At 52.1% G+C, this 14,282-nt stretch overlaps 1 protein-coding gene across 1 annotated transcript in view; it reads right to left on the reverse strand.

Moving 5' to 3' along the window:
• Positions 1-6,705: 6,705 nt before the first annotated feature.
• Positions 6,706-14,282, reverse strand: part of ANO10 (anoctamin 10) — a 272,952-nt gene continuing 265,375 nt past the window's right edge. Inside the window, exon 12 of the mRNA XM_006868831.1 lies at positions 6,706-6,777. Within this exon, the coding sequence (XP_006868893.1) occupies positions 6,706-6,777 (72 nt within the window). The remainder of the gene's footprint in view (positions 6,778-14,282) is intronic.

Below are 14,282 nucleotides of genomic sequence, written 5' to 3' on the forward strand. Positions count from 1 at the left end.
CAGGGGGCGCCTGAGCAGAGGGCTCTCAGATCCGATGAGGGAGTGTCCTTGCACAGACCCTTTGCCCTCTGAGCCTCAGTTGTCTCCCTGCCCTGCTCTACCTAGACAGTATCCATGCTCTTGGGCATTTTGACATGTAAATTCTGCCTTGGAGAAGAGGTCCCAGTCAGTGCCTCTTCTGGTGGGAGGCAGGTCAATGGTGAGGCTGTAGGAGTTTTTGGTGTTCTAGTGAATAAGGAAGACCATAGAAGAATTGATGCTTTTCAGTTATGGTGTTGGAGGAGAATATTGAACATGCCATGGGCTGCCAAAAGAACCAACAGATCCGTTTTGAAAGAAGTGCAGCCAGAGCGCTGCTTGGAGACCACGATGGCCAAACTTCGTCTCTCATACTTTGGACATATTGTCAGGAGAGACCATGCTGTGTTGCCTTATGTCTGAAACCTTGCTGGAGATGGATATTTATGTTTGGTAAGGTAGAGGGTCAGAGAAAAAGAGGAAGACCCCCAGTGAGATGGGCTGGCAAAGTGGCAGCATCAATGGGCTCAAGCATGGCAATGATAGTGAGATTGGCCCAGGATCATGCAGTGTTTCATTCTGCTGTGTATAAGGTCACTGTGAGTTGGTACCGACTCCATGGCACCTAACAACAACATTTGTAAAAGCATTAAGGGCAGAATGGAGCAACCCTTGGAAAGGGGCTAATTTGCCCTGAAGGCATGTTAAGTGGCAGGGCTAGAAGGTGGCCCCAGCACAGGGGAAGGGACAGGGCAGCTCCAAGAGAGAGAATCCCCTTTTCCAGACCCAGGATTCCCTTCTTGAGCCTCAACCTATGTTACACCTCGCCCATTTCTCTCTCAACACTTCTCTGAGAGGCCTGCACAGGACCTGTCTCTAGATTTTCCTCTCATCCCCTTCCATCTCAGGGTAGCATCATAGCTTTGTGAGCTTGTCTGCTGATCTCCACTGTGGAGCTGACATTCTAATGCAGGGAAACGGATCAGCCACGGCTGTGTGTCAGGCACTCATGAGCTTCCCTCAGGGGCCACAATCTTGTGCTGTGTTGCCTTATGTCTGAAACCTATTGCTCTGTATCTTTGTTTGCAAGGGTTCCTAGTTGTGTATGGCCAGAGAGCCAGTCTGGTTTCCATTTCTCCTTGATGGCTGGAAGTCTGAATCACGTGTTACTCCTCCAAATCCTCTTAAGGCTTCCCATCTCAGATTACAGAGCAGATGGGTCGGCTATCACACCTAATTCAGTGAACTTGGTTTCACAACATTGCCCAGTTGTAAAAAATTCCAGTTTGTTTTTTTCCCTGGACTCGGCTGGGCTAGAAGTGTCCTTCAATCCCCAGGATACCTGCAGTCTTCGGTGTGTTTGTGAAGAGTAAGAGCAAAAACCTGAGCCAGTGACCATGTTTTAGGAAAAAGCCTGCCCCATCGGTGGGTTGATTCAGGGCATTAGTGCAAATTCCAACTCTCATCCTTCCTTCAGCTGTGGCCCACATGCAGGGCGGCAGGGCCTTCTCTAGCTTGAGTGCACTTACTGCAGCTAACTGTTCAGCAGCCCAGGATGGCAAGTGGGCGGCCAGACCCTGAAGAGCTTGTTTGTGGGGGTGCTGCTCAGTCTCTTCCTTTGATGACAGACTCTCTGTTGTCACTCTGGGGCCTGTGCTTTAGGGTTAGAGGGGGCCAAGGGCATAAGGTGCCTCCTTGATCTCTGTGAGAGTGGAGAGTATTTGGTTTCTTTTTTCCAGCCAGCCAGTGATGTAAAGTTAGGTAGCCTCTCCTCCATGTCTACACGATTGAGTTGCCGTCTGGTTTATTATTCAGTGGTTGATAATGACTGGCCTGGTACTGGGCAGCACTTTCATCCTGGCACTGTAGGGACAAGGCAGCTGGGGAGGAGGAGGGCCTGGGGGAGCCTTTACATCAAACACTTCTGGGCAGAAACCAGCAAGATTCACTGCCTTTCCATGGTCCTCCAACTTCCATGTGCATAGGACCCACTGGTGGCATCTTCAAGGGTGCCGACTCCTGGCCAGACCACCACAGTGTGGTTCAGCAGGCCTGGGGTAAGAGGCCGGGCACCTGCATTTAACGAGGTCCCAGGTAGTCCTCTCACAGGGCTCTGTGACCACATTCTTCGTTGGGTCCCCTGGGCTGGAGCTCCCTAGCTTTGACTCTTAGATTGCTGGGATGAGCAGTTCCCCCCATCTTCCCTAGGAGCCGATGTATGCATAGATGAGAAGACCAAGGAGGCTCTTCAGAGGCCTATGAAAAGCATCTTCCACAGAAGGTGGTGGCCCTGGTCGCATAGCTAGATGAGATTGGTAGTTCGAGTAGACCCCGAAGCACCTCAGAAACCAGGCCTGGGGGTCTGCTTCTGAGAGATCTGAGCCTCTGAAGCCCATGGAATAGTTCTACTCTGCCCACCAGGGTGTGCACGGGTTGCAGTTGATTTGCCAGTGCTGGGTTTGTTTTTTTTCTGAAGGAGCTGCGTTCCCTTGTGGTTGGGATGAAGGACGCTCAGGACACAGCTGTCCTGGCAGAGGGTCCAAGCCTGTCCTCCAGGCTCTGCTGGGTCTCTGGAGGTGCAGCCAGTCTCCTAGGGAGGGACACCTGGAGCCTCCCCACCTCTACAGACCTGATGGCAGCAAGGGCACCCAGAGCCTGAGCCAGGCCATGTTTGTCAGTACTCATGACTCACAGGAACTCGGTGCTAATGAGGCCAGGCTTGGGTCCTTGCCCTTTAGCCTTTGGCCCTTCCTCCTCATTGCTAGCTTCCCCCCTGGAAGATGGTGGGAACTGCCGGACTTAGGGCTGAGGAGAGAAGGCTTGTGGCCGAGGGCTTGAAGGTGTGTGGGTGACAAGCCCCATTCTGGTAGGGATGGCCAAGGACACAGGTGGCCAGTCATGCGTGGCAGGCCTGGATTGCGAATGGGTGGTAGGACCCATGTGTAGCATGATGCTGGTCCTGAACACAGCTTCCTGGCTCTAAGATGGGGATAAGTGAGCACAGTGTGCCCAGGTGTGTCAAGGCCCTGAGGAGCAGACTGGGCCCTGGCTCTCTCACTTTGCCGCAGGGCTGGGTTATCCTCTACATTTGTTTGTTTTCCTTCTGAAAGCTACTCCTTGAAGATCTGTCCTCAAGTCTGTGTGTCTGACTGCCACCAGGAGACAGGAGGACATGCTACCTGATCCCACCCTTGTGCTGGGCTCTGCCAGCAGAGGCGGGGCCAGGCCCTGAGGCAACACAGCGGTGCTCCTGGTAAGAGGGGGAGTCATGTGTGGGTGTGACAGCTCTGCCCAGGGAGGTGCCCAACAAACGTTAGTGGACAGAACTAAAGGTGGGAATGGCTTGTTGTGCGTGGAAGAGAAAAGTGAATCAGGTCCCAGACAAATGCCCACTTACTGGGTGGTAGTTTACAATGCACAGCCTGAAGGAGGTAAGTCAGGGGCCAGTACAATGGTCAAAGGAGTCAGGGGTCCTGGGCCATCTTCCAGGTGAAGAGCTGAGTGTGCTGGGCTCGACCCCTGCCCTTGCCTCTACAAGCCTGGGAGCCTCTATGGGGCATTCCCTCAGCCCTGTGATCATTTCAGACCCTCAGGGAGTGTAGAGCCTTCTGCACTGAGTCTCCCTCCCTACACGACTAGTAGGACATGGCTGTGCCTGAGAACTAGGCTGGCACACACTTCCCTTGGGCCTTCAGGCCATGGTAGAGTGACCAGGGTTCTTTTCCCAAGACCTTCCCAGTGTGGGGTCTGGTCTCACTGACTTCCCTGGAAGCTATATGATGATAGGGCTAAGTAGGCCATCATTTACCTCAAGGTGGGCAAGTGCCTTCTCCCTCCTGACGCCGTCACCTGAGAAAGGGCAGGTTGTTCTGACTCGTGGTCATTTCCCAGCTTCTGTCTCTGCCTGGGTATCAGGAGACACTGCCTTTGTGCTATTTCCATACACAGCTTTTCTTAACCAGGACACGTGGCTGCGATCTCTGACATCCATATCTGGTCTTATTAGCTGCTGGAGAAGGTGGCTGTAGATGTGTGGTCCGCAGGAGGTATATGGAGAATTGGACGAGCAGAACGAGGAATGTCAAGGAACCATAGCTGAGGTGGACCGTCATCAGAAGCCTCCCACAACCATGGCCAGAAGGGCAGTGGTATTTGATCTGAGGGCTGAGGTGAGACCAGAATGGGCCAAGTCTGTGGCCACAAACTGGAGGAGATGAGGTACAGTTTAAAGAGCATACTGGAGTGAGGGGTTCTGGGTGGAAGTGATGAATGGTAGACATACCCATGTTACATATGTGAGGCCAGCATTTGGCTCAGTGGGATGGGGCAGCCTCATTCTAGATGGCTTCCTCAATGCAGTTCCTCAGTACTAAGAGACTACAAAACTCCGAGCTGACAGAATGTGGTACATACTTAGAACGGGGTACTGCTCAGCCATGAGAAGGCCAATCTCTGATCCATGCCACACATGGATGAACCCTGAAAACATGCTGAGTGACAGAAGTCAGTCACAAACGACAAATACTTATGATCCAACCTATATGAAAGAGGCCAAAGCTTATTACTGAGTGGGGCTAAGCGGAAGGTGGAGTCTTAGCTTAAGGGCCTGAAGTTTCTATTAATGGTGGTAGGGTATGTGGAGAGGGATCCTGGTCATGGCTCTACAACATGAATGTAATTATCACTGAAGTTTGCATGTAAGACCTTGAGGAATTGGCAAATGGCTTCATATATATATATATGTGTGTGTATATATATACATACATATATATATGCAGGTAGATTGTTTTACCTCAGTAAACAGGTAGACAAACGTGGAGCTGAAAGGTTACCTCAGTCCCCTACTGACTGGGCTGCTTGGTTTCTGGGTACCTGCCTTGTCGGGCCACCACCCCCTCCGAGCACTGGGTCCACCCTGCCCTCGGGAGCCTGAAAGGCCTGAGAGTGCCGCCCCCCTCCCGCCCGCTTCTTTTATGACTACCTTATTGTTCCATTCCCATCCTCCTCCTCATGAGGCCATGTGCCCAGGGTCCACTTTCTCCTGTGCAGTGACTGGCTGAGGCTTGGTGACAAGTGTCATTCTGCTCAATGAGACACTGAGGTAAGGCAGAGCACAGGTTTCTGGGAAGGATGGTCACGACGGCAGAGAAGGCTGGATCTGCGCTGGCATTTCGGGCTCCAGGGGAGCGGGGCAGCCTGCAGGGTGGGGAGATGGACTCAAACTCAGGGTGCCCAGAACCCACTGTCTCACAACCACGTCCACATGGCTGATTCCCAAAGCTGGATTCTGGGGCAAACAAAGGGCTGGGGCCAAGGACCCCATTAGAACTCCTCTGCAGCAAACACAGGAGCCCAAGCTGGGGTGAGAGGCAGATGGTGGGGGTGTAAGCACTTAGGTCTGTATTGGTGGCTGCCATGACTGGTGTTTCCAAACATGAACACATTTAGAAAGTGTGGCTCAAACACTGAACAATTCCCGGGAGTGCCTCATACCTGAAGGTTCAGGGGCAAAGCCAGCTCCTAGGTATCTTGTGTTGGACGAAGTGCTGGGGACTGACGGATGAACAGGACAGGGAGACACCTGAATATAATTCAAATGCTCTTGCAGAACCCACATAAATAACCACCAAGTGGCAGATGAGATTTCCAAAACCCATGATGCAGGACCCAGCCCGCCAAGGCCACCCTCATGCCGGTGAAGGAGGATGTCAGCTTCCCACCACTGAGTTGAGGGAGATGGTGGCTGGCAGACCTTTTCATTTCCCATCCTCCCCAGCCCCCATTAGATCTTCAAATCTGCTGACGGGCCGCCGGCACATCTGTGGCTCTCTCAGTGCAGGGACCCATACACTGTAGGGCCCAGCTGAGGACAGCAGATTTCCCATCATCTCCTGGGGCTGAATGTTGAGCACACAGTTGGAGGAGCTGGAAGATGGGGCTCCAAAGTCACAGGCTTTGTGCCTGGAGGGCTGTACCCCAGCTGGCACCCCTGGGGTGGAGCTCAGGCCAGGGTGCCAGGAGTGCACATACAGTGCCTGGTGGGTCTTGCCTCGGCTCCCCCAGGGCAGCCTCTCCCAGCAGCAGAATCCCCCAGGACCTGGGCTGCAAAGCCTTGCAAGTGGCCCATCTGTGTCCCACCTGAAGCCAAGCTCCCCCACGTCACTTGCCACCTTTAGATCCCTAACCCAGGGCATTTCAGATCGGACAGGGAAGCGGAGTCTGAGAGGTGCATGTAGCTTTTAATAGCTCAGTGACTGCTGCTTCTGCTGCTAAGGGAATCTGTGAGCTGACTGCAAGAGCAGAGCAGGACAGAGGTGTTCAACGCTGGCCTGGAGTCGGGAACACTGCTTCACCACACCAGTCACTTCCCAGCAGTTCTGCGGGGCCTGGTGGGCACCCACAATCTGCCAGCCTGTCCACAGTTCCTGGGCCACGGTGGGGAAGGGCAGTAGCCGTTAATGTGAGGCTTGGAGGCAGCAGTTGGTCTGGACAGTCAGAGGTGGGATTACAGAGGAGCTGGCAGGTGGGGAGAGAGGATGGAGGAGCTGGGAACATCCGGGGGCACCTGCATGTGATTCCCCCTTCATGCAGTGGAGCAGTGGGTCTGGGCCACAGCCTCCTCACCAGAGCAGAAGTGGCAGATTTGACACAGGCAGTGGGGACAGCACAGCCAGCATGGCCAGGCTTTCAGGTGGCCATCTCCTTCCCATAATAGCCACTGGCTTCCTCCTTCAGGTTCTCGGCCACGAGCTTCAGCTGCTGTTGAGAGAGCACAGGACATAGGAGTGAATCACTCAGGACACAGAACCGAGCGACACAGGACAGAGTCAAACAGGACACAGGAATGAGCCACATAGGACACGGGAGTGAGTCACTCAGGACCGAGCCACACAAGACACAAGAGTAAGTCACCCAGGACACAGAACCGAGTCACGCAGGACAGAGGAGTAAGCCACAAAGGACACAGGACTGAGCCAAACAGGACACAGGAGTGAGTCACCCAGGACACAGGACCGAGACACAAAGGACACAGGTCAGAGCCAAATAGGACACAGGACCGAGCCACGCAGGACACAGGAGTGAGCCACAAAGGACACAGGAGTCAGTCACCCAGGACACAGGACTGAGCCAGGCAGGACACAGGACTGAGCCACACGGGACACAAGAGTGAGTCACCCAGGACACAGGACCAAGCCACGCAGGACACAGGAGTGAGCACAAAGGACACAGGACTGAGCCAGGCAGAACACAACTGAGTCACACGGGACACAGGAGTGAGTCACCCGGGACACAAGGACCGAGCCACACAGGACACAGGACTGAGCCACACAGGACACAGGACCAAGCCACACAGGACACAGGAGTGAGTCACCCGGGACACAGGACCGAGCCACACAGGACTAAGCCATGCAGGCCTTCAAGCTGGCCACGCTGGGGGAAAGTGTGCTCTGCAGAAGACCACTTTGCTCCACCCCTCTTTCCTGGACGTCTGTGGAAATGGGTGGTAATACCAACATTTGATGTGTGAGCCCAACTCAGGGGTTTTACAGATTGTTGTTAGCTGTGGTCACGTTGACTCATGGTGAACCCCATGTGTGCAGAGTAGAACTGTTCTCTAGGGTTTTCAAGGCTGTGACCTTTCAGAAGCCAGACCTGCCTCCTGAGGAGCCTCTCTGGGCTGGTTGGAACCACCAACCTTGCGGCTACTAGTCAAATGCTTAATTAACTATTTGTGCCATCTGGAATCACTCCTCCCGGGACCCTTAGGGTTGAGGGGAAGAGAGCATTGACTTGGGATCAGATCTTTGGCCCATAATCTGTGTGACCTTGGCAGTTTGACCTCTCAGAGCCCCAGGCTCCACATCTGCATAATGGCAGCAATGTAGCACAACTTGCAGGTGGCTGTGAGGAATCCCAGGCCCAAGGCAGACTCTCCACAAAAGCTCATCTTGTGTGTGTGTGTGTTTACCATCCACTTGTCTTCAAACCCCAATCCAACAAAAATGAAGTATGTCCACCAGATGAAACTGGTCAACCCAGATTCTCCCTAAGGTCCCACAGTCCCGGGTTTCTTATTGGAAGGTCTGGGAACAGGATGGAGGCTGAGACTGCAAGCTCAGAGGGGTCGTCTCAGGAGGAAGGAATCTCCCCTGCAGGCTGCACCCAGGGTTAAAGTCCCGCTGCTCTGAGACTGAACTCAGGCCCCGCAAACATGTGCTGGAATCTTCTGTTGCATATGTAAAATATGCAATGTAAAGTCACCTTTGTGTCACATGTAATGACCTTCCATAACGGCATCTAGTGCAATCAGTCTTCTGAGGATCTTGAACCTAATGACTTCTAAGGTATAAAAAGAGCAGAACGACCACAAAGACATACGCAGGGGGAAGACAGACACCACGTGGGGGGATCATCTGCAAGCCATGGAATGCCTGGGGCCACAGCAAGGAAGGAATGGGACTTTTGTCTCCAGAACTGTGAGAAAATACATTTAGTTTTCTTTAAGGCACCCAACTGCAGTCTTTGTGTTTGAGCAGCACTAGGCACTGAGACACGGCTGCAGACTCCCAGTTCTGAGGCTCCAACCATGGGTTCCGGCACCCCTTCCTGTGGGTGCTGGAGACATGACCACGGCTGTGCCCCACTGTCTAAATAAACAAGTAACTACTGTGGAATTTGGCTTAAAACACACATATATATCAATTTTGGATAGCAGCTGTTTGCTTATGAACAAACGAGCTCAAACACTGCTGTGGTCCTGAGTTAACTGCGAGGGTCACACAGGCCGAAGCCATTGCCACATCCTGTCTTCCAGGGAGAAAAGCCCCTTTCCCAGCCATGAGTCAAGAGAGCCTCTACCTCCAGCTTCACCCTTCTGCCCATGGTGAGGTTCCTCAGGGTCTGCAGTCGCTGGGAGACCCCACTCAACTCCGACAATGCTCATCTTTCCTGAGTTTGTACTTCACAGGATGGCTCAGACCTGTGCCTCCCTGAGGCTGAGGTTGGCTCCTGTCCACTGGGGCTGGGGAAGGGGCTGTCTGCCATTCCCTGCAGTGTCTAAACAGGCTCAGGGACAGCTGCTAATGGGGAGGCCTGGAGGCGGGTGGGACTCAGCTCAGTGCTGTTATGCCATGGAGCAACAGGCAGCATTTCTGCAGGAGCAGGTGGACACGGGGGTCAGTGATGGTCCAGGCCGACACCCTGCTCACATGAGCACAGCTGCAGTGTTTAGGTAACCTTCAGCCTGACAGGGGGCGGGGCGCGATTTAGTCTACCGACTTGGAGAAGCAGATCTGCCAGGCAATGTGAGTCTCTGGGTGTTGTTTCTCGCACCTGCCACCTTTCCAATCTGACACTTCCATTACTAACACCATCAGGAGCCCGCTCTGCCCAGTAACTGCTGAGGTAAACTATCTCCATAAAGGAAAATGGTACGACTTCTGCTTAGATTCATTGCAGACTCTTATAGCTGGCATCATTTGATGTTTATAAGATCTTTTTGTGACAAAATGAATCTATTTTCTGACAAGTAACCAATGAATCTATTTCCTGAGAGGTAAGAAATTAAAGGCTAAATAAATTTTAGTAAACTAGAGCCATACAGAGAATAAAACATTCCCCAGCTTGTCCCAGAATCTTCCAGCCATGTTTCCCGGACATTCCTGAGGGGGAGGTAAATCAAGACAGGGGCATCTAAAGCTCCGTGTGAGGTGTAGTTGCTCCCCCCGCCCCCCTATATATGTGTGGCTATGGCTGGGAGCCCCTGGCATCAAAGGGAAGCAGATGTGTCTACAGCATGCCTTGTTGTTCCACAGAGATAGGTTCCCTCAGTCAGGGGCTCACCTTAGTGGCCCACAGTGACCCTCACTGCTGCAGAGATACTCCTCTGATGCACCCCCACATGATCCTCATAATCCCTGGTTCCTGTGGGGAGGAGCTTGGTACCCACCCAGTTGGGCTCCTCCCTATCTGCAGGGCCAGCGATGAGAAGGGCAACCTCTGGGCCTGGATGTCCCTGAGGCCACAAGGCCCTGTGCACCTTACTGTGCTGTAGGTGGCAAAGGCACAAGACAGACAGAGGCTTGGGATCCTCGCGCCTCAGGTCGGGCTGTGGGGGCAATTTGCACTTTTGCCCTTTTCTTCACCTGTGGTAGGGCAAGCTTCAAAACCAGGCAGTCCCACTTCTGTCTGGGATGAAACCTGATGGCTTCCCCCAAGGACAGTTGCCCAGCCTGAGTTTCCTCCCAGGCTACACTGTACCTCCTGCATTTTTTAGCTGGGACTCACTGAGCTGTAGCTACCAGTCAGAGTGAACACCCAGGAATTTCCAGGGAGTGAGCTTCCACAAGGCAGGCCTGCCTGTGATGAGGGGTGAACCTCTTAGGACCGGTGGTGGTCTGGGCACTGCAGGCTCCACCAGCTCTCCTGCCTGAAAGATGGAGTCTGTTCTTGGGGCAGAAGCAGGAGTCAGAAACTGTAGATTCCTGGTCTGCGCTGCCTGACCTCAGGTGGGCTTCTTTGAGATAAACCACTCACTCACCCTCTATTGCTCAAGGACACAGGCCTGCTCTGTTTCAGAGCACCCATCTTACAACAGCAGAGTATGTCCCTGTCTACCTGGAGGAGTGGGTGGGGCTGACCAGCAGCTCCAATGCCCACCTCCCCTCCCCGCCCCAGAGCCAAGCCTGCATCTTAACTTTCCTCCAATAGAAGCTGTGAGATCTGTCAGAATTAGCTCAAGAATCATAGAATTTGGGAGGAAACTCAAGATCATTCAGTTCCATGGCCACTTAAGAACTCAGAAACTGCTGAATGAAGACATCTGGGAGCCCACCCCTGAGGTTTGTGCTGGGGCCTACAATTCGCTCTGGATTTCTAACAAGCCCCCCCAGGTCTGGGAGTCTCTGATATGATGTTTGTCACCTCACTCACCAGAGCGAGTCCCTTCCAGGCCCCCTGTGGATTCACCTTGAGGTACAAGTCTGCCCTGTGCTATTCCCACTGGGCTCTGGGCTATCTCTCGAAAATGGCTGGGAGGTGGGTTGGGAGGGAGCAATGGTATTTCATTTTTTAAAAATCTAGCTTCTTTGGGGATCTTTAAATGAAAACCTTATTAAAAGTATAATCAAGGGGGAGGGTGTGAAAGAACAAGGTAGATACAAAAACACTGAGACAGGTTTACATGGGCTAAATGGAACAGAGGTAAATAGTGATGCATGCTCAACCTTGGAACAACAGGGCTTTGTGACACAGGGACCTAAGCATAGTTTGAAGAGGGGAAAGCATACTAAGATGCCTGACTGTCCTATGAATATTGGTTACTCTTGCCTACTATTGTAAAATAGACACTTGAGTGGGATAGAAAAGAATGTTGGGAAACATGATTACAGAAAACTTGTAAGCCCATCTTTAGCCTATAACTGATTGGAATACCTAAAAGGGGTTCTAGAACTTGCCCAGCGAAATATGCCTCTTGTGGAGCCTTTGCAGTGTATGGGACCTTAGGTGGAATCCTGAGTCCCATCAGGAACCTTATGAGGCAGGATATTTCCACTAGAAAGGACAAGCAAACCAACCTGGAACAGCTAGAACAACAGAAGATACATCTTCAAAGAAAGAGCATCAGAAAAACCCAGAAAAAAAGTGGCAGTCTGATTGGCTACTACAAGAATAAGCAAGCTGTTCACAGGGAAGCCATCATGGCCCTTCAGGACAAACCCCACTCTAAGGCTGAAACTCAAATGGATCACATGAGCAGGCATGTAAGCTTGCTGTTGAACACATTAGTCTAATGGTGAGTGGAAGAGGGGGAAAGCCAGAAATCAAGAAATGGGCTGAGTTCAACCATGGTCCATAGACACCTGTCGACCAGGAGATGAGAGAGAGAAGAGGAAGAGCTGGTTGGTCCAAAGTGTGGTGAGATCTGGGGACATATGAGCCCAAGGACAAGGGCATAGCCATAGAGGGCTAGAGCTGAGAGTGAAGCATCCAGCTAATATGAAGTGAGAGGAGAGGCACATGAACACCCAAACTTGCAGATAGTACTCATATTACCTAGCTCAACAGCTTGACAATCAGAACTTGACTACAGGACGATAAAAAAAAAAAATTTTTTTTTTCTTTTTTAGATAATGTAAATGAGTGTAAGCTGCTACAATTTGATGGGCTTGACCTATACTCATGGATGTAGTAGTTCAAAATACTAACAGAGAGGGAAAGAGTCTTCACATCAAATATCACAGCTATTCCCTCTGTACAGAGGGTAGATAGGAACTGGCAACTTAGACACTGGCTACCTAAAATGAGGGGGCGATAAAGGCACGAAATGACTGACTTACAATGTTTCAAGAGGGAGTTTAGTTTAAGAGTGGGAGGTGGGAGGGAGAAAGAGTCCCCACTGAATAGTTTTCATCTTGTCTAGATGGGTCTGGAGAAAAGAGATGGGTATAAGCTTCGTATGATTCAACAGTAATTGTTATCATGACTAATTGAGACTGTCACAATTGTAAAAGGTATAAGTTTTTTTTAACAAAAACAGGGGAGCAGTTAACCTTACAGTCCAGAAACAGAGGGCCCTAGGACCATCAAAGCAGAAGAGCATAAGCAGAATGCGGGACCTTATTCAGAGAAGCAGCGACACCAGAGATGGAGGCAGATATAGGGACATGGAGAGAGGGAGCAGCTGAAGGCTCTAGATTCATGGAAAGAGAGGGACTGAGAGCTGGAGGCCAGAAGGCAGGCTTGCAGAATGTGCCCTTTGGTGGATTAAATGATTATATATGGAGGGGAAATTTCTACTTGAAAGGACAAGCAGACCAGCCTGGAGTGGCCAGAAGAACAGAGGATACTTCTTGAAAGAAAGACTGACAGGAAAAATACAAAACAATATAGGCAGACCAACTGATTATTACAAGAACAAACAAGTGGGAACACGGTTTGCCAGACGGCCAGATGGCCCGGGTGAGTGAGGCTCCAGGTTCGGGGGAGGGTACCTTACGAAAACAAACCTCCCTGTGGCGAACCCACACCATTACAGCCACCATAAGTCTCAGTACATCAAAATCTTAAACTAGCATTTAAAAAAAATCACCGTACTGAGGAACTCCTAGCTTTTTAAGCTTGTACTCTCCACTGGCTGCGTGTGGCACAGCCCCAACGCCTCTCAGTGTGGGGGGCGGGGCTGGAACCAACTCGCGCTGAAAGCGGTGCTTTCAGTAATTATTGAACAGGAGGAACCACTGGGGACAAGGGGAAGAGAAAGTGAGGGTCATCTGCCCCACCGTGTAATTTTGGCGCTTGCAGTGGGCAGAGAGTGGGCAGGCAACAAAGACAGGAGGGGAACAAAACAAAAGGGGGAAAAAAATACAAAAAACGGCGCCTGTCTGACGTCATCAGGCAAGGACTGTGTCCGCACAGCCAAGTGATCTCTCACCTGCACCATTACCCACCTCTCTACACCTCCGCCTTCCCCAGACCCAGATCAGACCGCAAACACCCCCCAGAGTGTGCCTTAACCTTTGGAGCGTGCGCTGACCCCGCCACACGACATAACAAGCTAGAGCCCTGCATGGGCCACCCAAACTTACCCCCCACAAGTCCCCCACCCCCCGCACTGCTTGCAGGACATCGCAACCCCCCCACCCCCGCACTACTTGCAGCACCTCAGCGAGAGCACCGCCATGCCCATGGGACCCACCACTAGCCCTGCACCGCCTGACTGATCACTCGCGACCCAACCACGCCCACCAGCACCACCAGGCCCCCCCACAGGATTATTCCCTCCGCCTCAAACAGCGCACCCACACCCTGGTGAACACACCCACACGCCATAACAAGCTAGAGCCCCGCCCAGCTTCCCAGAACCCCTGTGGGACCCACCCTGCTGCAAAGCTTATTGAACTGCAAGGGCGGTGATTCACACCCACCAGCCAATCCTCAGGACGCTGCGCACTCAGCCTAGGCTGAGATGCAGAAGTGCACCTATCTGGGTCTGTTTTTTGTGCTGGTCTAGCAGGAGCCCTGGCATGGCTCTGTGGGTTGAGACGGCATACTACAGAGCCTTATGAACTGCAAGATTGGTGGTTCAAGCTCACCAGCTGCTCCTCAGGAACCCTATCTAGGTCTTCCTTTTATACCCGATTTAGCAGCCGTTATGGGTCGATTGATCTGACAACGCCTAACAACCAGGAGAGGAGGGCAGAGTGACTGAAAGAGAGTTAGGGCATTAAAGGCATACCTATATTAAGCCACAGATTTTCCTAGTA

The sequence above is a fragment of the Chrysochloris asiatica genome, unplaced genomic scaffold (assembly GCF_000296735.1).
Source record: "Chrysochloris asiatica unplaced genomic scaffold, ChrAsi1.0 scaffold00124, whole genome shotgun sequence".
NCBI lineage: Eukaryota > Metazoa > Chordata > Mammalia > Afrosoricida > Chrysochloridae > Chrysochloris > Chrysochloris asiatica.